Here is a 27,715-nt window from a genome sequence, read left to right on the forward strand (position 1 = left end):
TTCAGTCCAAGAGAAAATCATGTTCCTGCTTTTCATTTGGATGATGATGGTCTCCTTTCAGACTGGTGAGTCATCAAAAGATGGAGTGAGATGTAAAAGGAGATGATAGACATGAAAATCTTTGGCTGTTGTTTGAATTGATTCACTTTTTATAAACTAAGTTTAAAGATAGAGAAACATCATGGTGAAATATGTCTTTGTTGTTTTCAGGATCCTCTGAGGATTTACTGACACCATCTAAAGATGTAGTGATGAGTTTGGAAGGAGACACTGTGACTCTCTCCTGCAAATATTCAGCTGTAGTTCAGACACTTTTCTGGTACCATCAGAAGTCTGGTTCACGTCCACAGCTTCTCATGGCAGATTATTCACCACAAACAGAAAAGCTGAAGTTTATACATGAGAGAGAAAAAGGAGTTTCATCTGGAGATCTCCTCTGCTGCAGTGACAGACTCTGCTGTGTACTACTGTGCTCTGCAGCCCACAGTGACAGGAAACACCAAAACTCTGTACAAAAACCTTTGGAGCAAAGACAACAGAATACTCCACAACATCCACTAGAGGGAGCCACACACTGTTACACTTCTCTGGTTTGGGGTTATGTAATCGTTTCTGTTTGTTGTCCATTTGTTAGCAGTCAAGCTTCCACAGTTTTCAAGATGTCATCTTCACAGTTTTTGTGATGGTTGTTACCAATAACAGCTCAAGGTGATTTAATTTTGGTGAAAATCCGGTTAAGGTCACACCAACTGTGTAAATCAGTAAACACCACAACGTGTCATGGATCGTCTTTAAACAATAGTATAGTAGGCCGTGGAGGACATGAGTACCTAGGCTGGTTAAGCACTTGTCCTTAACCTTCATTGTCAGCACTCAAGATCAAAGTCTCTCTACTAAAGGCATCTAATGATGTGTTGTGATTACTAATAGCAACCCAATTATAAAATAACATAATGACATCCTGTATGAAAGACAATTTTGGCAGGTGACACAGAACTTTTAGAAAGAGAAGGGCAGATTATTGTTACGGCTCACGTTGTTGAATATTTATAATCAGTTGTGTTTTGGTTTATAGTATTTTTAGGAGGTCTCGAATGGAGAGTAGCCTTTGGCGGAGGAGGTTATGGGCAGACTCCATCCAAGTAAGCTGGCTGCTCCAGGTGGTCTGGTTGGAAGAGATAACACAGGGTGTTACTAGCTCCTGGTTGGTTGGTTCAGTCTGACTGTTTGTCTGGGGATGTAAACTGGAAGACAGACTCACCTTTGTGCCGACGGTTGAACAGAACTCTTGACAGACCTGGGAAGTGAACTGTGGGTTGGAAGAGGTCTGAGGAAGCTGGTTGGTGGTGAGCTGGTAGACTCTTGGACATCCCTAATGAGAGATGGCTACCACAACGCTCCTTGCAAAAATGTTATTGTGCGGTTCATTCCATGATGTCAGGTGAATTTTCCCGTATGGGCCCTATGAACTACCTGGGTGGACGGGCATAGGAATGTAAAACTGCCTGGGGACCATTCCCAGGGTCTGGTTCCCGGTTCCCAAACAGCAGACATGATTTATCCAGGCCAGGAACCCACCACACAGGTGGTAGGGAGGATGTTTGATTCCTTCGTGGGCTCTCAAGCGAAAAAGAATTGCTGTGACAGTGCACCTGGTTTTGTGTTTCTTGATCCAGGTTTGTAGGAGACAATGAAAACCAACCGAGTGAAGCAGAGGGCCCACCTGGCTTGTCATGTATTTAGGGATCTGGCAGTCCGGAGATATGCAAGGTTTTTATGGTCCGTCCAAATGATGAATGGCAGCTCCGCTAGGGGTGGGTTTTGATTATCGATTTATCAATTAAAATTGATTCTAGCTTGGATAACATGATATTGATTCATTAAAATCCTGAATTGATTTTTAAATATAAATTAATTTTGCCCGAAATGCCAGAATCTCCGGTTAAACCTCACAAAATTTCAACAAACAGCTTAAACAGTAAATGAGAGCAGGTACACGGATTCTGCACAAAGATGTAAACACAGAGCGAGGACAGATCAGAATCAGTGAGATGTCGCCTTTCTCACCTGATGGGCGAGCACGGACACGGTCAGGGGTAAAAGCTGACAGCTCACTGATTTTGAACCGTCGGCGGGTCTGCGCTTTGTGTTTACGCCCTTTTGCGCTCAATTCTGAAGCTGCAGGTTTTTATCTCTCTCCAAACAATATTGACTGAACCAGCAGCAAGAGAAGATCCAAACTACGCTTCACATAAACATCGTCATGAAATCACTCTGACTTTTGCTGTTTTGCTTCCACCACAATAAAAATCACACTTCATGCACAGCTCTCTCTCTCTCTCTCTCTCTCTCTTAGTGCACCTCAAGAACATTTTTCTGTCTATAAATCTCTTGCTTGTTATTTGGGGTCGCCTCAAACGCCTTAAGGCGACTGTTGTTGTGATTTGGAGCTATATAAATAAAATTGAATTATTTACCCACAAGTCTACCATTGTTTACGGTGCTGTCGGCCGCTGTTTTTCCCTTTACTTCCAAAGAAAAAGCCTCATTTCTGCTGTTGAAGACTGAACAAATGTAAACTTTTTAAAATTATGCAAAATTGCAAAACACTCAGCTGTGTCTCTAATAAAACCTCTGTAACTTTGCTTCACTTCAGCAGCATCAGGTAATGTTCATTTGTTGATTAATGGTTTTCTTTCATTTTTGATCTACTGCAGAATATTTGTAAGGTGGTTATCTGCTATAAAACCCAGGCCAGGAAAATCACCTTCATGTTTTCTGTGTTTTATCCTCAGCTACTCTGACACAAAGGCATCTGCTGTGATGCTCACACCTTCGATAAAGTCTCACAAGTGTCAGCTTTGTTTTTATAGAATAATATGGAAATGTACTGATACGTGATGAGAATTATAATACTTCTGACTGTCTGAGGCAAAATTTCCCCGATTCAAGTCGAATCGTTTTCCGACCTTGTGAGTCGGAATCGAATCGATTCTAGAAATCAGTGACGATACCCAGCCCTATGCTCCGCCCCCTCAAGAGAGCCAGATCTTTCCTAAATACCTGGGACAAGTCATGATAAATGGGGGGCATCGAGGATAGATCTGGTGGCTCAGAGAGAGAAGCAGAGATCTCAGCTGACTGTGCAGGTGACGCAGACCTCAGACAAGACTGGTCACAAAAACACTCCAACTAGGGCTGGGTATCGTCACTGATTTCTAGAATCGAATCAATTCGATTCTTGGAAATATGGCCTCAGACAATCAGAAACATTATGATTCATATCATGCATCAGTACATTTACATATTTTTATATCTATAAAAAGAAAGCTGACACTTGCGAGATAGCAGATGCCTTTGTGTTAAAGTAGCTGAAGATAAAACACAGAAAAACATGAAGGTGGTTTTCCTGGCCTGGGATTTTATAAAAATATTCTGCAGTACATCAAAAACGAAAGAAAACCATTAATCAACATATGAACGTTACCTCTGAAGTTACAGCGGTGTCTTAGAGACATGGCTAAGCGTTTTGCAATTTTGCATAATTTTAAAAAGTTTAAATTTGTTCAGTAGCCCATTGAACAGCAGAAATGAGGCTTTCTTTTCGGAAGTAAGTAAAAGGGGGCAAAAAAACAGCGGCCGACAGCGCCGTAAACAACGGTAGACTGGTGCGTAACAAGCAAGCAAATAATGCAGAAAACAGATTTTAGACAGGAAACTGTTGTTCTTGAAGTACAGAGAGAGAGAGAGAGAGAGAGAGCTGTGCATGAAGTGTGATTTTTATCGTGGTGGAAGCAAAACAGTAAAAGTCAGAGTGAATTCATGACGATGTTTATGTGAAGCGTAGTTTGGATCTTCTTTGCTGCTGGTTCAGTCAATATTGTTTGGAGTTATAAAACCTTCAGCTTCAGAATCTAGAGCAAAGAACATAAACACAAAAGCGGACCCGCGAAACATCAGAATCAGCGAGCTGTCGGCTTTCAGCCCGACCGTGTCCGTGCCGTCGCGTGAGAAAGGCGACATCTCACTGATTCTGATCCGTTGGCGGGTCCGCGCTTTGTATTTACATCTTTGTGCAGAATCCGTGTTCCTGCTCTCATTTACTGTTTTAGCTGTTTGTTGAAATTTTGTGAGATTTAACCTGAGATTCTGGCATTTCGGGCAAAATAAATTTATATTAAAAAATCGATTCAGGATTTTAATGATTCGATATCATGTTATCCAGGCCAGAATCGATTTTAATCAATAAATCGATAATCAAAACACACCCCTAACTCTAACCGGTGATTGTAATGCATTCCCAATCAATGTTAGGATTATGGACCTTCAACTAAGCATGACCCAGAGCTAACAGGGTACCAGGAGCCTCGATGAACAAAATGGTTTCCTGACAGAACCAGAGAGTAACTTGGTTTTATGAGTCACATTAGTGATTTTTGCTCCATTTAGCGCGAAACCTGTAATGGCCCGGAAGGAGTTCCAGGGAATATTGAGCTGAGTAACCAGGAGTGCTCTAGAATCAACTAATGGTTGTATGGAGTGAGTGTTGGTGTTTACTGAAATCTTAGCGAGTACCATGAATCTGGGCAGGGAAAATCTGCCAGAATCCTTGTGACTACTAAGGGACGTGGCCGTTTGGCTGGGAGGGACAGTTCTGAATGTAATGGTAAATGGTAAATGGCCTGTATTTGTATAGCGCTTTACTTAGTCCCTAAGAACCCTAAAGCACTTTACACTACATTCAGTCATCCACACATTCACACACAGGTGATGTCAAGCTACATTGTAGCCACAGCTGCCCTGGGGTGCTCTGACAGAGGCGAGGCTGCCGGACACTGGCGCCCCCGGGCCCTCTGCAGTCTGCCAGCAATACAGACTCTCTTATTTTTGGACTGAAGCAGCACAGAGCTGAAATATGAGCTCCCACCTGAAAGTGAAAATGCTGCTACTAGTGTGTAAAGCAGGAGGAAGTCAGAGAAGTTCAAACCCAGATCAGAGAGGAGGAGGAGAGATTCAGGGAGGAGCTGAGCTGTTACTGAACTAGAAGAGAGAGAAACCTCCACATTCAACAGAGTTCAGCACACAAACCATAAACTTTACCTTCATTCAACATGTTGTCTTTGGACTATTATGCACTTTCTTTACTGATTCTCACCATTCTAACAGGTACGTTACAATCTGTGTGTTTAAAGAAATACATTTGAATTGTGATGATTTATAAAAGTATCAAATATGTTTCTGTTCCTTTAGGTGTCAGCTGTGAAGATCTCACTCCAACCAACAAAGAAGTGTTCAGTGTAGAAGGCAGCACTGTTACTCTGTCCTATAGATTAGCCAGGGTTGCTGTTGGAACTGATTATTTCTTCTGGTATCGACAATATCCTGGAAAACCACCAAAGTTCCTGATCTCTCACTCAGGGACAGGAGAGAAAATCTCAGATCCAGTCCCTGGAATCACTTTTAAAGTGAGTGAAGATAAAACACTGATGACTCTTCAGATCTCCTCTGCTGCAGTGACAGACTCTGCTGTGTACTACTGTGCTGTGAGGCCCACAGTGACAGGAAACACCAAAACTCTGTACAAAAACCTTTGGAGCAAAGACAACAGAATACTCCACAACATCCACTAGAGGGAGCCACACACTGTTAAACCTCTGATTCTTGTGTCTGTTACATCCCCCAGGAGGATGTCTCTTCTCCTTACTAACCTTTTGTTTTGTCCAGGCTCCACCTCCTGTCCTGATTGGATGCTGCACAGAGTCTGGCTAATTGGTAATCAGCAGAGCACTATTTAAGGCCTGTGGAGCTGTGCTTCTGTGCCCTCTGGCCATTTTGGTTGCCATACCGATGCAGGCTTGCATGCCTTTGTATCTTGTATGAGCATTGTTGTTTTCATGTTCAGACTGCTGTAGGGGAGAGCTGCCTTTTGCTTTGACACCCTGTTTTCTCCTGTTTATGTGTTGTTAGGTAGGTTATGGTTATAGGTTGTATATTTTGTTTCTTTGGAGTTAGGTAAGTTTCTTTTATTTCTACATCAGGGATGTTTTGTTTGTTATGTTGGCCTTGGCTCTCCCTGATGTTACACCTCAGTCTGAACCCAAATCTCATCACCAGCATTAAATAAACCTTCTACATATACCATCTTGGCTCCTCCTTCACTATCCACCTTTATGTTCATCCCTTTAACCCCCTAGACTAGCCAAGGGACGTAACATGTCATTGGACTGATGACAAAGACAACAGAGAAATGAAGCAGTAAAGATCAGAGACAGAGACAGAGCTGCTGTGGAAGCACAAAACTATTTGATTATCTATCAAACTGGCTCCACCCACTGAACATGAGCTCATCCAATGACATTATTTGTTGGTCATTGTGCTGCAGTGGAAGAACATTGTTCATGTGCTGTCTGTCTGGCTTTAATAACTCCAAAGACATGTTGCTGCACCTCTTTTTGCTTCTATCTCACATTATAGGTGAGTTTAAGAACAGGGATTAAAGTTTAGTTGAAGCTGCTGCATTAAGCAGATATACAGACTGCATTTCACTACTTTTCTTCTTTCTTTTTCCAGGACTCACAGCTGGAGACTCAATCACTCCTGAATGAGATGAAGTCACTAAAACAGAAGGAGAATCTGTCAAACTCACATGTAAATATGAGACGGGTTACAGAAATATCGAGCTTCACTGGTACAAACATCATTCTGACCTTCAGGCTCCTCAGTTTATACTCAGGAAAGGAGCCAAAGGATACACAGGTGAATATATTCCTGATAAACGTTATAAATCAGAAACATCTTCTACATCAACTACTCTGACCATAACAGCCCTAACCCTGGCAGACACAGCTCTCTACTACTGTGCTCTACAAACACAGTGATACAAAGTGTAGAAGAGGCTGTACAAAAACCTGAACACAGATATCTGACTACTCTTCAAAGAGGAGGGAAGTGGTATTCAAAGCACAGCTTCATATCAGATGGATTCTGCTAATTCCTGTTTTATCAGAGTCACTGTGGTTACAGCTGCTAATGAAACACTGTGGGAGGATTCACATGAGCAGCAAATCCACATCAACCACAAACCAACTGTAGGAACGTTCAGACACAATAAAACTGTCAAACATCAAAAGCTGCTCATTTACACTATTTTATATTTAGTGGATGAGGACATGCAAAATGCAGCAGAAGCAAAATAAACAGAGTAACAGAGGTTTATCTCTTTAAGTTAAAATCTCTCACATGAAGCTAAAAGTCCAACCAGGAAGACCATCTCATGTTTATTCCATTTATTCTCTTTGAACTCATCACATCAGATGATGATGCTCTCCTTTAGAGTTTCTAGTCATGAGTTTCATCAACATCACATCCAGACATTATAAAATCATCAGTAATTTGATTCCAACTGTTGGTAAAAACTGATCTCATATTAAACTGTAGACTGCCACACATGAGCTATACACACATCCTCATATTAACAACTAAAAAGGTTTTTATTGTTATTTTCTGCAGATAAAAAAATCCTTCCAATGCTGAGCTCTTACAGGACAGTAAAGGTTCAAGGTTCAAGGTTCTTTATTTGTCACATGCATAGTTATACAAGTATAACACACAGTGAAATGTATCCTGACACGATCCTCGACATGTGCAAAAAAAAAAGGGGGGTAGAGGATAACATTATAAAATATATATATATATATATAGTATATACATTGGGTGAATGTGCAGTAGTAGCAGCAAGCAGGTGAATTCTGTACATTAATATGAATAGACATCTGACTATTTTACAGAATAGACAATATAAACATATTTAAACTTAAAGGAATTGAGTGTCTGGAGGAGAATCTCAGTCAATTATAGATGATGTGAGGCGGGGTGTGTGTGTGTGTGGGGGGTTTAGGGCCCGGATGGCTTGAGGATAGAAGCTCTTCTTGAGTCTCTCTGTCCTTGCCCGGATGATGCGGAACCTTCTACCAGATTGTAGAAGTTGGAACAGTTTGTTGCCAGGATGGGACGGGTCCTTCAGTATCTGCGTTGCTCTAGTCCGGCATCTCCTGGTGTAGGTGTCCTGAAGTGGGGGGAGAGCAATGCTGCAGCAGCGTTCTGCTGTACGGATCACTCTCTGGAGAGCTTTTTGGTCCTTCACACAGCGGTTCCCAAACCACGATGTCATGTTCTGTGTGAGGATGCTCTCCACAGCGCCTGTATAGAAGATCCTGAGGATCTTTGGAGAGACCCTGAACTTCCTCAGTTGTCGGAGGTGATACAGGCGCTGCCTAGCCTTCTTGGTCTGGACCTGAATGTGGGCAGCCCATGTCAGGTCTGAGGAGATGTGGACACCGAGATACTTAAAGGACTGCACCCTCTCCACTGGAGCTCCATTGGTGATAATGGGCTTGTAGTCTCTGTGCTGACTCCTTCTGAAGTCAACCACCAGCTCCTTGGTCTTGCCGATGTTCAGCTGGAGGTGGTTGTCCTGGCACCATGATGCCAGTTTCTTCACTTCATCCATGTAAGCCGCCTCATCGTTGTTGGAGATGGCGCCCAACACCACTGTGTCGTCAGCAAACTTCACAATGGTGTTGGAGCCGTGGTGGCCACACAGTCAGAAGTGTAGGGGAGTAGAGCAGTGGCGAGAGAGGACACACCCTGTGGTGCTCCTGTGTTGATGGTGATGCTGTCGGAGACACACCCACCCACCCTCACCACCTGAGTTCTGCCAGTGAGGAAGTCCAACACCCATGCACACAGACGGCTGTTGAGTCCCCGATCCCTCAGCTTTGTGAACAGTCTGCAGGGCACTATTGTGTTAAACGCTGAACTGTAATCAACAAACAGCATTCTCACATAGTTACCCTGTTTCTTGTCCACGTGGCTGAGGGTGGTGTGCAGGACGTGGGCGATGGCGTCCTCAGTGGATCTGTTGGGTCGGTAGGCGAACTGGAGCGGATCTGTGGTGTCTGGGACTGTGTCTCTGTAACACAGTAAAGAAGTCAGCTCCCACAAAGCTGCAAACTAACAGGAAAGAAAAATGCTGAGAAATCTGCACGAGTTCTGTTCATAAAGAGCTGTTTGTGGAGACGAACAACACTCAGCTGGAAATGACACAAAACCAGAAACAATCAAATAAACAGAGAAAACATGAACCCACAATCATAAAGACCAACAGTTACAGAAGTAAATCAAACCTGAACCATGAAGTAAAAACTGGAACAAGAAAAACTTAAGGACCATAACCAACCAGAGAGCTTCATAATAAACATGAATTCAAAGTCCCAGAACATAAACCTGACCCTCCAACACCCAGCACCATGCTCCTGCTTCAGATGTTATCAGTCCATTCAATGACCGTCATTAGCAGTTATCAGTCTCACAAGTGTTGGTCAGACCGGCCCTGCTGCACTTGCTAGTAGGCAGGACTGATAACAGATGTAGCTACGGGGCAACCGTGGTTCAGGGTGTTGGGAAGCTCCTCTGTAACCGAAAAGTCGCCAGTTCCATCCCCCAGCTCTCTCTGTCCTGCTCGTTGTGTCCTTGGGCAAGACACTTCACCTACCGCCTACTGGTGTTATCCAGAGGGGCCGATGGCGCGATATAGCAGCCTTGCTTCTGTCAGTCTGCCCCAGGGCATCTGTGGCTACAACTGTAGCTTGCCTTCACCAGTGAGTGAATGTGAGAGTGATTGAATAGTGGAATTGTAAAGCGCTATATAAATGCAATCCATTATTATTATTAAGTGTAAGTTCAATAAGGAAGATCTGTAATCACTCACCTGCCTGCTTTCTTACATGTTCAGCTGCTTTTCTCTTCTTTACATCACTGATACTTTCCATCATCAGTCAGTCTCCTCTTGTAGGAGCCAAGTTGATATAGTTCATATATTTTAGTATTTATATTTGTTGTTAAACGTATTTTGTGTAATTAGTACTTTAATAAGTACATTCATGGTTATAGTTGAATTCAGAATATTGTGTTGCTGTGTTGGCTTGGTTAAGTAAAACCATGAATACATTTGCCTTAAAGGCTTCGTTTATAGTTAAAAACCCGACATTATGGATTTATGCAAATGAGTGAATGCGGTGTGGGAGGGGGGAGAGAGAAAAAGGTTAGTATAGCGTAGGCAAGATGCTGCAGCAGAGGAGAACAGAGCCACACGGGTTTTCTACCATAGTATGTTTGTTGTTGAGGATAAGTTAAACTTGATTAATTCTGTAAGAAGATTTGCAAGCTGTGGAATAAATTTTTGTTTGTATCTTTTCACAAAAGAGGCCTTTGGAAGTTTTCCTTTTTCCTCTTTGAATGAATGTCCATCAGTGAGGCACAGGAAAACTGGTCAGACGGCTATTCACCACTGATCTGAGAACAGTAATGGACTTACTTAAAATCCAGTATTGATGCTGGCTGGTTTACATGTGTACTTCTGCTGTTTAATACATGAGTGAGATTATTCTACATTCTGCTAAATATTTCAAATATTCAAAGCTCTCTTTATTTACAGGCTCCACAGAAACCAGGGCCGAGCCTATCCAGAAGAAGCAGCCTTTGGAGGAGGAGCTACACCAGTGAATATGAAAGGCTTCATTTAGGAGCTGAAGAGCTGCTGTGTTCTCTGTATTGTTCATTCAGTCCAAGAGAAAATCATGTTCCTGCTTTTCATTTGGATGATGATGGTCTCCTTTCAGACTGGTGAGTCATCAGAAGATGGAGTGAGATGTAAAAGGAGATGATAGACATGAAAATATTTGGATGTTGTTTGAATTGATTCACTTTTTATAAACTAAGTTAAAAGATACAGAAACATCCTGGTGAAATATGTCTTTGTTGTTTTCAGGATCCTCTGAGGATTTACTGACACCATCTAAAGATGTAGTGATGAGTTTGGAAGGAGACACTGTGACTCTCTCCTGCAACTATTCAGGTTATGTTCAGGCACTTTTCTGGTACCATCAGAAGTCCGGTTCACGTCCACAGCTTCTCATGGCAGAACATTCAGCGCAAACAGAAAAGCTGAAGTTTATACATGAGAGAGAAAAAAAGGAGTTTCATCTGGAGATCTCCTCTGCTGCAGTGACAGACTCTGCTGTGTACTACTGTGCTGTGAGGCCCACAGTGACAGGAAACACCAAAACTCTGTACAAAAACCTTTGGAGCAAAGACAACAGAATACTCCACAACATCCACTAGAGGGAGCCACACACTGTTAAACCTCTGATTCTGTTACTGTGACTGAAACGTGTTTCATGTCCTCTCCCCATTTCTGATTGCATTTCAACTTTCCATCAGTTTGAGCCTGTGTCACTTTTGACTCTTAAGTGCTAGTTGATGAAATGAATAAGACCAATACTGTGCTTGACAGTCTTCCATCTCGCATAGCTAAGGAATGTTTTGATGTAATTGGACCTAGTATCTTGTCTCTAATGAATTTCTCCTTGCTCTCAGGCTGTGTCCCTTTGGCTTTTAAGCATGCTGTAGTCCACCCAATTCTTAAAAAAAGAAACTGACTGTTATGACCTTTTGAACTACAAACCGATCTCTAAGCTCTCGTTCTCGTCCAAGATCCTGGAGAGACTAGTTCTCTCCCAGCTCCAGGCGTACTTGGAGACGAACAATGTTGCTGAGGAATTTCAATCTGCATAGCACTGAAACAGCGTTGGTTAGAGTTCGTAATGATATTCTTGTAATCACTGATACTGGACGCTCTATGGTCCTAGTTTTACTGGACCTCTCTTCGGCTTTTGATATGGTGGACCATAACATCTTATTATTAAGACTTGAGCACACTGTGGGTATTAGAGGCACTGCCCTTGACTGGTTTAAATCATACCTCGCTGACAGATCCTTCTTGGTTAACTTGGGCACCTTCTCCACTTCCTCTGCACCGGTCTGTTGCGGTGTACCTCAAGGATCAGTTTTTGGCCCTATTCTTTTCTCATTGTATTTGCTCCCTCTAGGTGCAATCTTTGAAAAATACAATATCGCCTTTCACTGTTACGCCGACGACATACAGATCTATTTTGAACTTGCTGACGACCTTGCTGTGTCCCTGCACTACTTTCAAGAATGCATGCGGGAGGTCAAAGAACGGTTCCTGAGTAATTCCCTTGTTTTAAATGATAAGAAGACTGAGATTGTGGTGTTCAACAGTAAAACCCCTCGTGTCCAACTTCGTGCTGCTCTATTCAATTCAATTCAATTCAATTCAATTTTATTTATATAGCGCCAAATCACAACAAAAGTCGCCTCAAAGGCGCTTTTATATTGTACAATAGATCGCACAATAATAAATACAGAGAAAACCCCAACAATCATATCATATGACCCCTATGAGCAAGCACTTTGGCGACAGTGGGAAGGAAAAACTCCCTTTAACAGGAAGAAACCTCCGGCAGAACCAGGCTCAGGGAGGGCGGGGCCATCTGCTGCGACGGTTGGGGTGAAGAAGGAAAACAGGATAAAGACATGCTGTGGAAGAGAGACAGAAATTAATAACAGATATGATTCGATGCAGAGGTCTATTAACACATAGTGAGTGGCTGGAAAGGAAAAACTCAATGCATCATGGGAATCCCCGGCAGCCTACGTCTATTGCAGCATAACTAAGGGAGGATTCAGGGTCACCTGGTCCAGCCCTAACTATATGCTTTAGCAAAAGGAAAGTTTGAAGCCTAATCTTGAAAGTAGAGATAGTGTCTGTCTCCTGAATCCAAACTGGAAGCTGGTTCCACAGAAGAGGGGCCTGAAAACTGAAGGCTCTTCCTCCCATTCTACTTTTAAATACTCTAGGAACAACAAGTAGGCCTGCAGAGCGAGAGCGAAGTGCTCTAATAGGGTGATATGGTACTACAAGGTCATTAAGATAAGATGGGGCCTGATTATTTAAGACCTTGTATGTGAGGAGCAGGATTTTGAATTCTGGATTTAACAGGAAGCCAATGAAGGAAGCCAAAACAGGAGAAATCTGCTCTCTCTTTCTAGTCCCTGTCAGGACTCTTGCTGCAGCATTTTGGATTAGCTGAAGACTTTTCAGCGAGTTTTTAGGACATCCTGATAATAGTGAATTACAGTAGTCCAGCCTGGAAGTAATAAATGCATGAACTAGTTTTTCAGCATCACTCTGAGACAGGATATTTCTAACTTTAGAATTATTCTGCAGGTGGTGGCCACAGACCACCTCTCAGCAGCTATGCTTTCTGGCTGGTGTTTTAGTGACTTTTGACTGCAGGCAGTGATTTCACTCTAGTGCTGGCATGAGGCGGAGTCTAGAACCCACACAAGTGGCTCAGGTAGTGCAGCTCATCCAGGATGACATATCAGTGCGAGCTGTGGCAAGAAGGTTTGCTGGCGTCTGTCAGCATAATGTCCAGAGGCACTATCACGAGACGGGCCAGTACATCAAGAGACATGGAGGAGGCAATAGGAGGGCAACAACCCAGCAGCAGGAGCGCTACCTCCACTTTTATGCAAGGAGGAACAGGAGGAGCCCTGCAAAAGGACCTAAAGCAGGCCACAAATGTGCATATGTCTGCTTAAACAGTCAGAAGTGGGGGTTGTGCTTACAGCCCAACACTGTGAAGGACGTTTGGCATTTGCCAGAGAATACCAAAATTGGCAACTTCGCCATTGGCACCCTGTGATCTTCACAGGTGAAAGCAGGTTCAAACCGAGCACATGTGACAGTCGTGACAGCGTCTGGACACGCTGTGGAGAACGTTCTGCTGCCTGCAACATCCTCCAGCATGACCGGTTTGGCAGTAGGTCAGCAATGGTGTAGAGGGGGCATTTCTTTGGGGGGCCGCACAGCCCTCCATGTGCTCGCCAGAGGTAGCCTGACTACCATTAGGTACCGAGATGAGATCCTCAGACCCCTTGTGAGACCATGTCCTGGTGCGGTTGGCCCTGGGTTCCTTCTAAAGCAAGACAATGCTAGACCTCATGTGGCTGGAGTGTGTCAGCAGTTTGTTGTGGAAATTTTAACAAGAACTTGCAAAACACCCAGTGAGCGTGATTTGAAGTGGGTTTAATAAACACATTGCAATGTGGAGAGAAACATCCCAACACTAGGATCATCTCCAAAATTTGTCCGTCACCCTTACATGTTATATACAGAGACAGACAAAGACATTCCATAAGTCTTACATGTTAGCTCATCTCATGGGGGGCTGTACCATCAGCTCCATCCTTAAAACCTCCTCCCTCACAGAGAGAATTATGATGTTGTTTTCTGCTTCAACGTCACCCAAGGTTTTACATCCCTGATAAGCAGAAGTCTCCCAGTGTGTAGGTGTCATAGAGCATAAGGCCCATTTGTAGTGCACAGGCAGACAACTAAAAGGCAGGAGTGATCTTGCTATACTAAAGTAAGACAGTGATATTATTATTACTAATATGATATGATTAAAATATATGACTGATACATCCGAAAAGGATCTGCCACAGCAAGTTCCTGCGAGATGAAGGCATTGATGCTATTGACTGACCCGCCCAGTCCCCAGACCTGAATCCAGTTGAGCACATCTGGGACATCATGTCTCACTCCATCCACCAAAGACTGTCCAGGAGTTGGCAGATGTTTTAGTCCAGGTCTGGGGGGTGATCCATCCTCCACCTCATCAGGAGCATGCCCAGGCCACGCGCTGGTATGTAGGGAGGTCATACAGACACGTGGAGGCCACACACACCACTGAGCCTCATTTTGACTTGTTTTAAGGACATTACTGTAGTGTGTTTTTCCACTTTGATTTTGAGTGTGACTCCAAATTCAGACCTACGTGGGTTGCTGAATTTGATTTCCAATGATATTTCTTTTTAAATTTTGTTGTCAGCACATTCAACTACGTAAAGAACAAAGTATTTAATAAGAATATTTCATCCATTTAGATCTAGAATGCCTTATTTTTGTGTTCCCTTTATTTTTCTGAGCAGTGTATTTTTGTTTAGACTTTGAATTATTCTTTTCATTTCAGCCACTTAACACTGAAAACTTAATCATCCATCCATTTTCAGATTATCCCAATTCAGTGAATCAGGGAAGCTGGAGCCTGATGAAATATGAGCTCCCACCTGAAAGTGAAAATGCTGCTACTAGTGTGTAAAGAGGAGGAAGTGAGAGAAGTTCAAACCCAGATCAGAGAGGAGGAGGAGAGATTCAGGGAGGAGCTGAGCTGTTACTGAACTAGAAGAGAGAGAAACCTCCACATTCAACAGAGTTCAGCACACAAACCATAAACTTTACCTTCATTCAACATGTTGTCTTTGGACTATTATGCACTTTCTTTACTGATTCTCACCATTCTAACAGGTACGTTACAGTCTGTGTGTTTAAAGAAATACATTTGAACTGTGATGATTTATAAAAGTATCAAATATGTTTCTGTTCCTTTAGGTGTCAGCTGTGAAGATCTCACTCCAACCAACAAAGAAGTGTTCAGTGTAGAAGGCAGCACTGTTACTCTGTCCTATAGATACTCCAAAGCTGCAGTTTATGATGATTATTTCTTCTGGTATCAACAATATCCTGGAAAACCACCAGAGTTCCTGATCTCTCACTCAGGAACAGGAGAGAAAATATTAAATCCAGTCACAGGATTAACTGTAAAAGCAGTTGATAATAACAGACAAATGACTCTTCAGATCTCCTCTGCTGCAGTGACAGACTCTGCTGTGTACTACTGTGCTGTGAGGCCCACAGTGACAGGAAACACCAAAACTCTGTACAAAAACCTTTGGAGCAAAGACAACAGAATACTCCACAACATCCACTAGAGGGAGCCACACACTGTTAAACCTCTGATTCTTGTGTCATTGGACTGATGACAAAGACAACAGAGAAATGAAGCAGTAAAGATCAGAGACAGAGACAGAGCTGCTGTGGAAGCACAAAACTATTTGATTGGCTGAGATGAACTGAAACTACGATGTCACGAGGTACCTGACCCCGCCCACTGAAGTTGAGCTCATTCAATGACATTATTTGTTGGTCATTGTGCTGCAGTGGAAGAACATTGTTCATGTGCTGTCTGTCTGGCTTTAATAACTCCAAAGACATGTTGCTGCACCTCTTTTTGCTTCTATCTCACATTATAGGTGAGTTTAAGAACAGGGATTAAAGTTTAGTTGAAGCTGCTGCATTAAGCAGATATACAGACTGCATTTCACTACTTTTCTTCTTTCTTTTTCCAGGACTCACAGCTGGAGACTCAATCACTCCTCAACAAACTGAAGTCACTGAAACAGAAGGAAAATCTGTCACACTCACATGTAGCTATGAGACAAGTGATACACATCCTCTACTTCACTGGTACAGACATAATTCTGACCTTCAGGCTCCTCAGTTTATACTATGGAAAGGAGGGAAATAGTAGACAGCTCAATATATCCCTGATAATCGATATAAAACCCAAACATCTCCTACATCAACTACTCTGACCATAACAGCCCTAACCCAAAGTGACAGATGAAAAAAAAAAGTTTTTTTTTTTCTTTAACATTCAAACTTTAATACCTGTGAAAACATCGATGTGATTTTGACTGTTTTACAGATTACTATATGTCTTTTACATAAAAATCTTCACTGCTTCCCAGATAACCCCGCCCACTCAGGTCTTTGCCCTTTCTGGGTTTGTGTAGGATTAGATAGGTTGTGAGGCAGGTGATGAGAGGAGGCACACCTGTTACCATTGGGGTATTGTTCAAAAAGACTTGGTAACAAATGTTCAGTCTTTTCTCCAGCAGGTAGGGATGTGGTTTCTCTGGCATTGGTTTAATTTTCATTCTTTTTCAGACCTTAGCTACATACAGACAGCCACACACTCACCACATGAATGTCAGCTGTTCCACATTTCTTTTAATTCACTATAATAAAATGGTTGATTAAACAGTTGATGTGGTCTGAACGTCATTATATATATATGAGCAGCTGGAACTCAAATGTCAGCCTCCTACTTGTAAAATTCTGTTTTCTACACACCTCCAACTCTGCATCAGAGATCCGACAACCAAATATTTTTGGGACTTTGTCAAGAGATTTATTCTAAAGACACTTCTTCAGCTAAGAGTCTAAGGGTAGAAACACACAGACGCTGCAGCATTTACTTGTATACAAGGGCGATCACAGAACGCTCACACCAGAGTGGGGGCCCTGCGATGCGCGCTCTGCTCCTGCACTTGTCTTTATTTATATGCAAAAGTGATACAACAGTGAATACGTCCATTCATAGGCAGAGGAATGTTAGTGCGTAGGGAGTGAAGAGTGGTTCAGGTGTATGTGTGTGTGTTGTGGGATACAGCAGATAAGAGTGTCCAGCTCTCCTCTTCCTGCTTGTTCAGCTAATATCACTGTGAGAAAGAATTTATAAAACAGTCTTGTAGTGGACAACAGTCTAAGTCATCAAAAGGTCAACATACAGTATTCTATCATATGCAAACTTATATCATTAAAAGCTTATACTGACTACTAAGTACAATTTTCTATTGACAGACTTCCATCCATCATTCCACGAGTTCCACTTCTGAGAGTCCATATTCATGGAGCCATAGTGCCAGATTTTTAAACATGAAACATCTTAACCCTTTAAAACCTACCATAGAACCAAGTCCGCCAGAGCTTATCTTTATATTTTTACATGCTGTAGTGCCATTTTGGGAGCATTTCAAGTTGCTATACAGCAATACAACCGTTATAGCACAAGTTTTAATAATATGTATGCATTAAGTCCATAGTAACTACATAAATTGCAAAAAAGTGCAATGAACTACAAAAAAATAGAAAATTGTTTTTGTTTTGTTTTTTACATATATTTCTAGTTAGAGAATTTTAAGAGGTTTATCCCTCAAAACTGTAAATACAAAAAAAGTTGCACAAAAAAAGTTTCCAACAACAGGAAATTTATTTTGAGTGTCTTCATAGTTTTGTTTTTGAGATTCACCAATTTTAATATACTACAGGAATCCAAATTTGCAAAAAAATAAAACAAAACAGCATGTGCATCAAAATAAACTATTTCCAGCAGTGCAATTTGAGTTCTAATCATCCCAGAAACTATTCAGGAAAGCATAAAGTCAACATGAGTTTTAGAAATACCAGTATAGGCTTATAAGGCCCCGAAGGTAAAAAAAAAAACAAAAAAAACCAACAACTACATTTTCTGCGAAAATGACATCACTTCCGGTTTCGGGCAAGTAATGGCAGACATGCGATAGTTCGCTCTGACGTCTATTCCAACGTAGGAAACGTTTTAAACAGCTGATTGGATCAGCAAAGCGTGTTTCTGGAAGATTATGTTTTGTTGCTGCAAGTGCTTTTTATGCAGTTTTGCAAAGCTATGTGTGGAAGGAAACCGTGACCTAGGACAAGCTGATGGCATATGATGCAAGTACAACTCCTCCGGTTTCATATGCAAAAAACAATTATTGTGCTAGCTTACGTGGTTGCAGTTCTACAGGGATTTAAAATAGCTATGCAAAAGTGTGCCCGCTCCGACCGGCTTTAAAGGGTTAAGGACCCGAGCGCAAGTGGCTTTGTAATGACAGCATTCAGGTGGGAGGAGTCTGAGGAATGAAATAAAGTAATGACAGGTGGGCTTTAATCACAGATTCAATTTAATGTATGCAGAAGCTAACAGCAATAACCTATAAAAATCTATTCAACGGATATAAAGGATACAAGTACAACTGAAGTAAACTGTTATCTTCATTTATCCCTAGTCCATTTTATGAAATGAAAGATCAAAGATGAGCTCTGGCAGGTCCCCATTACACAGGAAAAACATCTTTGCCTCACACTGTGAGGCAAATCAAGCAGAGACACACTTGTGCAGCTACAGGAACAGCAGTTTTCTGCAGGCTGGAGTCCAAGCAACACAATCATCCCCTCAAAACTTTCTACTTTACTACTGTCAAAGTATTCATCCATTAGTTACTGCTGTGTACATAAAACACAACAAAACAAAGACCCTCCCCCATGGTGGACCTGCCTACCCAACCTGATCCCATCAGCACAACACGTCTACATTCTTAGAAAACTCAAAAGTTAAAAAATAAAAAAAGCAAAAACAAAAACTTATGTCAGTCTTAATGAAAGGAATAACCAAAAGTTATATGAACCAAATAAACTAAACAGCTACCAATGTAACAAAAATCTTCAATTTTTTCTGTTTATTAAAAAACAAATAGCTCAAATCCAGTTTTACATCAAAAGACACTAAATCCAAATCAGCAACAGCCATCAGCTATCCTCTAATGCACAGCAAAAACAATAAATAATGATTTCGGAACACAGCCTAAAGGTATTTAAACTCTGAAAGTTCTCCTGTGAACCTGTATAAATTCTTAGATCTTCTTTCACGCTTGGCTTCTCAGACATTGTTCTCTAAATGTTTCAAGACTACGACTTCTCACCCGTGTGCGTTTTCATGTGGCGCCATACATGACTGCTAGATGTGAACATTTTCCCGCATGTTTTACAATGATACGGTCTCTCACCTGTGTGCGATCTTCTGTGTGCCGATAAATGACTGCTAGATGTGAACATTTTCCCGCATGATTTACAATGGTATGGTCTCTCACCTGTGTGCATTCTCATGTGTATGGTCACACTATCGCTTCGTGTGAAACTTTTGCCACATATTTTACAAGAATACGGTTTCTCACCTGTATGGATAGTCTTATGGCTTTTAAGCTTTGATGACAGACTAAACTTTTTCCCACACGTTTCACAAGAATATGGCTTCTCACCTGTGTGGATTCTGTGATGTTGACTCATTTTGTACTTATTCTTAAAGGATTTTCCACAAAGATTACATGATAAAGACTCTTTACCTGTGTCACAATTACTCTGACTTTCTAAGTTACTATTTGTCCCTGAGTCTAAATTCCTGCTTCCTCTGTGATTTTGGCTCTCATCTATAGGACAGGTTTGAGAAGGGAGCTGGTTACTTTTTGCTTCTGGGTCATGGTGGTCTCTTTCCTCAGCAGCAGTCACCATAAAGGTATCAGTCTCCTCCTTGAGTCCAACCTGCTCACCCTCCTGACTGGTGAAGTGTTCCTCATGTTCTTCTTTAATATGTGGAAGTTCTGGTTCCCCCTGGTGCAGAGAGTTCCTCTCCTGGCTCCAGAGCTGCTGCTCAGGGAGAACCACCTCGTCCTTACAGACAGGCTGCTGTGGGAGTTCTGGAGGGACAAAAAGACAAGTGGAAAAGAAAAGTAATGATGATAAACCGTGAAAATCATTTTTAAAAAACAGCTTTGCTTCACAGAATGTGAAGAGGTTGTGAGTAAAGCAGCAACCCAGGGTTGGATATAAGTAATGGCTGATTTTATTAGTGCATTTACAACTGTTGAAGTATTGCAGATAAGGTGGTTCCAAGTCATTGGACATGGGCTGCATCCTCCTGAGGACCCGGCCTTTGTGGTCTACGTGGGTCGGGTCCTCGGAAGATCGGTAGGCGGAAGTAAACTGCTGTGAAATTGGACGGTCTAGCCTTCAGATTTGCATCACCGCTGTGTCGGTGGAGTTTAATAAACTCAGCCGTCTGCTCCTTGCTATCTAAAATATAACAGGACACTGGTGTAAATTCTCAACCATCTGACACTTCTGTTTAATCAGTTTTCTGTTTGGCATTTATTCAGCTGTGTGAAAACCACGCAGGGGATTAATAAAGTTTTATTTTATCTAATCTAATCTAATAACTTTAATCTCAGCCAAACCAATTTACTCAAAAGTGGTTAAAATGGCCAATTATGCCGTGGACCCAGAGGGTTAAATATACATCCTCTCTGGTTACTCTTGTATGAATGATACAATATTGGCAAAACACAGTGTGAAAAAATTCTAGATTGAAGTTTTTAATTTAACATACAAGTGATGACCTTTGACCTTAATCAGGTTTAATTTAATGCTGTCAGAGAAAATCTCATGTGCTCTTCATGCAGCTGAAGTTGTGCAGGTCTGAGATCAGCAGCTTTCTGAAACAGCAAACTGAGTTACTGGTGAATCTTGTCTTCGTTATCATTCCCCTCGTACGTTTTATTACTTCGATTTCAGCGTCTTCGCCACACAACTGAAGCGTGCAGTTTACTTTGTGTGCACTCAAATGTAGGCAAGTCAACTAGCGCCACCTGTGGCCAAGTGCGATAGTGCACAGCCAGATTACCTTCTGACAAACATCCGGCTCTGGCTCCATCACCACGTTTTAATTCCAGTTTCATGCACAACACATTTGTAGCTTTCAGTGTTTTCTGTTCTTGCGTCTTGCACATAAACCTTTAAACTAAATTAAATGCTTCACTCACATATATGTATACATATATATTGCTTTTTATTTTCATTTTTCATTTTTTTCCCTCCTTGTATATCGTTTACTCTTCTTACTTTTGCACCTTTGTGGTCCAGCTACCCAATTTCGCTGTGTAAGAAACTGCACACTGACAATAAAACGCTCTAAGCCGTCGTGTAATCCATTTCTTTCGACAAAGTAACTGTATTCTGAATACCACCTTTTAAAACGGTAACTGTAACGGAATACAGTTACTCATATTTGGTATTTTAAATATGTAACGCAGGTACATGTATTCCGTTACTCCTCAACACTGCCTACAACACAAGCTTGATTATTTTAACAAACATTTGTGGGTGACGCAGCAGCTGGAGGAGTCTGTGACAAACATCCCAAACAGCAGAGCGCTACATCCTATGGTGTCTTTGTATGCTAGCTATAATGGTCACGGTGTATTGTACTTGAACAAACACTGACTACCAGCCTCAGACTGGGCACAGTGCTTTGTCTTAGGGCTCGGCCATATCACGGTACACACAGATAAGACTTGTGCACACAAATCTGCAGTAACTGCACATTTACACATGGCAGCCTCCTAAACCTGCTAAGCGCAGTTTCTTCATTCAACAACCTTACTTTAGACCGTGTGACCGTGACAACATACAATTTCTCTCTTTCTAGATTGAATGAACCTACTGCAGATGGTGGTAGTGCACAGTGTGCGTTGACTTTCTGTGACAGACCGAGCAGCGAAGGATACTTAGGCACAGGTTAAAGTCCAAAAAAAGGATTTTTTATTTAACCCAAAAACATAATTGGTTAAATCATGCAAAAAGAATGAAAATCTTGGGCCCATAAAAGAGGTCAAAATAACAGAACTCTACTCAAAGTTAGCAAACCATACTGATAACTAGGGGTGCAACGGATCAAAAATCTCACGGTTCGGATCAATTTTCGGATCAGCAAAAATAGAAAAAAAAAGACAAAAATTCTACTGCCGTTTACTTATTTAAGTATTTTTGCCTATTAAAAACATTCAACTGAAGACTCATTCCACGCACTTATATAAAAACAAATTAAGGTGCAATATGGACATTATGGACCATGCTGGGCAGCCTCTGCATCATCTGCACATGGCCATAAACAACCAGAGGAGTCTGTTCAGTGACAGGTTGCTTCTCCCAAACTCAAGTCCTTTGTCCCACACGCCATCAAACTGTTTAACTCCTCGCTGGAGGGGAAGCGGGGACAGAGGAGGGGGGAACAAGTAAGCTGTAGTGCCTTTTCACTGTGCAATAGTTTTTGTTAATATCCAACGGTGTAATAGACTCACAATACTTGAAATGTGCCGTTCCCTTGTATCCTTATTCCTATTTATTCTATTTATCCCTTTTGTATACTCTGTATTTATATATGTGTAAACATTGTATATTTCTGCTCACATTCTGCAACTTCTGTGGGTGCTGTGCTACTGGAAACTGAATTTCCGGAGGAACCCACCGAGAAATAAATAAAGTTTCATCTAATCTAATGTAATCTATAGGGCAGTGCAGGGCTTTGTATCTACCTCTCCGCTGTGATATAACGGGCGGTCACGGTCACGTGGCTTTCCGTTGCCCTGGAGCTCCACCCATTTGTAGTTGGAGCAACAGAAGATGCCTGGGACAGTTCAGCCATAACTTTAAACTTCTCCTGCTCATACATGCTTGGAAGGATCTTGTCACTGAAGTGGACGCCGCAGAGCGAGATATCATAGCGTGGGTCAAGCACGTTCATCACAGTTTAAACCTTGTTTTGCACAACAGGCGACGGCCTCCCGCCTGCAGCTAAACACCCATTAGCTTTTAGCTTTAGCCCGGTCGGACTGGGCAGCAAAGGGCTGCTTAAATGCGCAAACTCCTCTGCTCCACTACTTGGACCGCTAGCGCTACCGCTTGACAGACTGACGACGCGCACCATACACACTTTTTTTTTTTTTCGAATCTTCGGATCACGTGCGTACCGAACCGTGGAGTGGGATCGGTTCGGATTTCGGATAAACCGTGATCCGTTGCACCCCTACTGATAACTCAAACTGACCTAACTTAACGAGACAAAGGGGAAACTTAAATAGTGTCTGATCAGCTCACAAAAAGGGGTAAAACACACAAAACCTAACTGAAACTAACATAAAGAACTCCAATTCCCCCCCATTGTCCCGAGGAATGAGCCAATTTGCAGCTTTCCATCAAGGCTCTTTTCCACCTCTTGGCTCCTCAATCAACTGGAGCAGCTGCAACTAACGTAACTCAGAAAACAAAGAACAAATCATGCATAACAGTGTAAACTAAAATGTGTGCACTTATTTTAGAATGCAGTGTTATGTGGGTATGTGAATTAATTCTAAACCAAAACCAGTTATTTATTGTCCTGTAAATTAATTCCTATATTTAAAGAAAGACAAATGTGAATGCAATGTTATGTATGAGCCTCTACACTAATATGGTGGCTATTACCACTGTGTGGCTGTAAGTGCAGGCGTCACACTTTCCTTGTGCAGTGAGTGCAGATGTTTTGCATTTTAAATAAACCGAAAAAATGATTCTTGTTGTCTTTGCTAACGGCCTGTTTTAGTCAGTCCATTGCTGGCACCGCATCTTTCAACATGATGTTTGTGGGTTGTTTTGAATGCTCCAGGTGTAAGTGCAGCCACTCAGTCCTTACTCAGCATGGTGATAGATCCAGGCGCAGATGTGTTACAGGTTAATCTGGCTGTATGCTATGGCACTGGACAGGACTCCATTTGAGACTGCTGCAGCTACTATGTGATACTTCAGCCGATCCAGCTACAATATAACGATCGTATGCAATTTTTGGAAATTAAATTATGAATATTCTCAACTTAGAAAGTTGATGTTTTAAAGCCAACTCACCTCAAAACTCAAAAAACACACATGACACACCAACTGGCACACCTGAGCCACTCACTTTCTTAAACCCACTCACTTTCAGGAGATCTACTCAGTCACACTGGCTCTGTTGCTTATCGATCATTGTCTAACTACTGTAACTCCTGTCCCCCCCACAAATGTTTGTTAAATTAACCAAACCTATACAGACTGTATCTAACTACCAACTCTCACTATCTGTGACGATCAGTTATCTATTTTGGCCCCAAGTGTTTCTGACAAACAGTACATGATTGTCCCAGGTGACCACAAACTCACTAAACCACCATTTCAAATAATTTTCAAATTGAATTCATTTCCAGAGAAAAGACACAAATTAATCTCAAATGTCTCAGGTGAGATATTCAGTGTTTATTTGCTGGTTTGTCAGTAGCGGCTCCTGAAAAGCAAATCTACCACATATCTGTTTGACTGTCACCAGTTTATTCATGACACCAGTTAATCACTGGCAGAGGGGTGAAGTGGCGTCTCCACCTAAGGAGATGCTCAGAAAGCTGCAGAAGAAGAAATGTGAGCTGAAGTGCTGGATTTCAGCCAAATAAGGAGTAGGGCTGGGCCATATCATACCATTCACTGTAATACCGGTATAATGTTAGGCAACCATAAGAAAATGAAATATCGCAAAAGAATCTGGGTAAAACGCGCGTGCGCAGTGCCTTTGTTTTCATATGCGCATGGTGGAAAAAGCATGGCGGCAACGCAGAATGAGAAGGGCGAAAGTGGATCGTTAAATGAAACGGATGAACCAGAACTGGTTTGTAAAAATGCTGCAACTTCAGTGGTGTGGAACTGGTTTAGCTTTCGTCCGTCAGATACACAACAAAGCACTATTTTTGGTAGCGCATGCTAGCGGGCCGTCGTTATTACCGTGTGTTTTGGAAAATATGGCACATTTAAAATCAATGCTTTGATTTTTCTGAAAGTCGACAGCGCCCCTTATAATCCCGTGTGCCTTATGTATGAATTCTGGTTGTGTACTGACCTCGAAACGATTTTATGTGGTACACGAAAATCTGTCAAATGTTTCAGTACGACTTTGCTAAGCTACGAAGCCGCACCGCTTGATGGATTGTCGGAGCATTACGGCTACCGTAGGCAGGAGCCTCGCGGAGTGATACTACTGTGCTTCAACATAATATTACGGTATTGTGTGTGTATAACCTCTTTTTACGTTGTGTGGATATTATACATGGTTATGTTGAGGATATGTCGGCCTTTATTTTTGCACTAATAAAGTTGTGGAGTTGTAAATGATCTTGTCTCGTGTCAATTATATTGTCAGTTATATCGTTATCGCAAATTTTCAAATGTATATCGTGATAAATATTTTTGGTCATATCGCCCTGCTCTAATAAGGAGGACGGTGCCTTTCCTCCAACCTTTGACCAGTGACCATAGCGTCCTGTTTATCACACATAATAAAAAGCGTTTACTGTCTGGGAGTGGGGCTCTTTGTTTGTTTGGGCCTCCTAAGCGAAGCAGTTGTTTTATTTTATTATTTTTTTTAACTTGAGCCTTCAACTGCTTAATACATTTAAGAAAATCTACTTTGAGGATATTTTTCTTTTCTCTCTAAATGAACCCAACATTGATCGTCACCAGTTAATCTGTAACACCAGCAGGGATGCAAAAGATGCAGTCGAGTTTTTATTAACCCTCACAATCATAAACGTCCCGCAGAGCTGTGATCAGGATCCTCCCTCAGAGGGACACTCACCTATCCTCCGAAGCTTGATTTCGGGTTTCCAGGTGATATCCAGCAGTCTGCGCTGACGGTCGATCTCTTCCTCGTACTGGACGATCGTTTTTTCAAACTCCAAGAATATTTGTTCAGCAGCAGCAGTTAGTCGCTCGTTGATAAACTCTCTCAGATACTGAACTGAAGGCATTGTTACTGCCACAGCTCACATAAAACAACACAACAGAAGAGTCTCTGCTCAGGCACACAAGAGGAAAGCTAACGGCATTAGCGCCTTTCTTTTGTTTACGTCCGCCTGGTGTCACGTGATAAAGCTCCGACAGAGCGGGACTGTTAACGCACCTCCCTCTCTCTCTCTCTTATTAATGAATGTAAAGTGTTACAGAGAGCTCGGGGAGTCAGTGTAAAGCCGCCAACACCACAGTGATGAGCTGACTCTTTCGGTCCCACACTCTCGGCTCTGTTCACACACGCGCTTTTCCTTTCTTGGTGTCACACGGTTGTTGTTCCGGCAGAGGGCATTTACCTTTAACTGTTCCGCTGTCGAAGATTTCTCTCTGTTTCAAATCAGTTTCTAGCTGAAAACAATGTTGTTGTGTTTTACATCCATGAAAAACAAGAAAATCACAAATATTATCATTTGAATAGACAGAGAAACGAAGCAGAAAACATCAGAGACAGAGCTGCTGTGGAAGCACAAAACTATTTGATTGGCTGAGATAAACTGAAACTATGATGTTAAAATGTAATTGGTCCCGCCCACTGAACCTTGGTCATTGTGCTGCAGTGGAAGAACATTGTTCATGTGCTGTCTGTCTGGCTTTAATAACTCCAAAGACATGTTGCTGCACCTCTTTTTGCTTCTATCTCACATTATAGGTGAGTTTAAGAACAGGGATTAAAGTTTAGTTGAAGCTGCTGCATTAAGCAAATATACAGACTGCATTTCACTACTTTTCTTCTTTCTTTTTCCAGGACTAACAGCTGGAGACTCAATCACTCCTCAACAAACTGAAGTCACTGAAACAGAAGGAGAATCTGTCAAACTCACATGTAACTATGAGACGGGTTACAGTCATATTTACCTTCACTGGTACAGACATGATTCTGACCTTCAGGCTCCACAGTTTATACTCAGGAAAGGAGCCAAAGGATACTCGAGTGAATATATTCCTGATAAACGTTATAAAACCCAAACATCAGTTACATCAACTACTCTGACCATAACAGCCCTAACCCTGGCAGACACAGCTCTCTACTACTGTGCTCTAGAAACACAGTGATACAAAGTGTATCACTGTGTATCACCAACCCCCGTGGGGGGGGGTTGGGAAGCGCACCTGTAACCGGACGGTCGCCGGTTCGATCCCCGGCCTCTCTCTCCTGGTCTTTGTGTCCTTGGGCTTTACCCTACCACCTACTGGTGTTGGCCAGAGGGGCCGATGGCGCGATATGGCAGCCTCGCCTCTGTCACTCTGCCCCAGGGCAGCTGTGGCTACAACCGTAGCTTGCCTCCACCAGTGTATGAATGTGAGCGTGAATGAATAATGGCATTGTAAAGTGCTTTGGGTGCCTTGGAAAGCTCTATATAAATCCAATCCATTATTATTATTATTATTATTAAGAGGCTGTACAAAAACCTGAACACAGATATCTGACTACTCTTCAAAGAGGAGGGAAGTGGTATTCAAAGCACAGCTTCATATCAGATGGATTCTGCTAATTCCTGTTTTATCAGAGTCACTGTGGTTACAATTCAATTCAATTCAATTCAATTTTATTTATATAGCGCCAAATCA

General features: G+C 42.0%; 2 protein-coding genes across 3 annotated transcripts in view; both read right to left on the reverse strand.

Moving 5' to 3' along the window:
• The window catches only part of LOC120434305 (zinc finger protein 570-like), a 488,395-nt gene extending 461,990 nt beyond the window's left edge, over positions 1–26,405 (reverse strand). The window contains exon 1 of the mRNA XM_039602158.1: positions 26,259–26,405. The gene's annotated coding sequence lies outside the window, so the exon portion shown is untranslated. The remainder of the gene's footprint in view (positions 1–26,258) is intronic.
• Positions 8,802–26,263, reverse strand: LOC120434309 (zinc finger and SCAN domain-containing protein 31-like). Of its 2 annotated transcripts, XM_039602163.1 has the most exons (3): positions 25,935–26,263; positions 19,930–20,163; positions 8,802–8,971 (listed from the first exon to the last, which is right to left on the reverse strand). In XM_039602163.1, the coding sequence occupies exons 1-3, from the start codon at positions 26,104–26,106 to the stop codon at positions 8,841–8,843; spliced, it is 537 nt and encodes a 178-aa protein (XP_039458097.1). In that variant the 5' UTR covers positions 26,107–26,263; the 3' UTR covers positions 8,802–8,840. The 2 variants fall into 2 exon arrangements, with proteins under 2 accessions (XP_039458097.1, XP_039458096.1); XM_039602162.1 differs by lacking the exon at positions 8,802–8,971 and having other exon boundaries at positions 18,562–20,163.
• Positions 26,406–27,715: the final 1,310 nt, after the last annotated feature.

The sequence above is a fragment of the Oreochromis aureus genome, linkage group 18 (assembly GCF_013358895.1).
Source record: "Oreochromis aureus strain Israel breed Guangdong linkage group 18, ZZ_aureus, whole genome shotgun sequence".
In the NCBI taxonomy this organism is placed as follows: Eukaryota; Metazoa; Chordata; class Actinopteri; order Cichliformes; family Cichlidae; genus Oreochromis; species Oreochromis aureus.

What these genes read in the sequence shown, in the direction of transcription:
- LOC120434309 (XM_039602162.1), bottom strand. Translation starts at nt 26,106, where the DNA reads ATGCCTTCAGTTCAGTATCTGAGAGAGTTTATCAACGAGCGACTAACT. An exon ending in AATCAAGCTTCGGAGGATAG is followed by an intron (nt 20,164 to 25,934) that starts GTGAGTGTCCCT and finishes TTGTCCCTCCAG; the next exon opens with AACTCCCACAGCAGCCTGTC.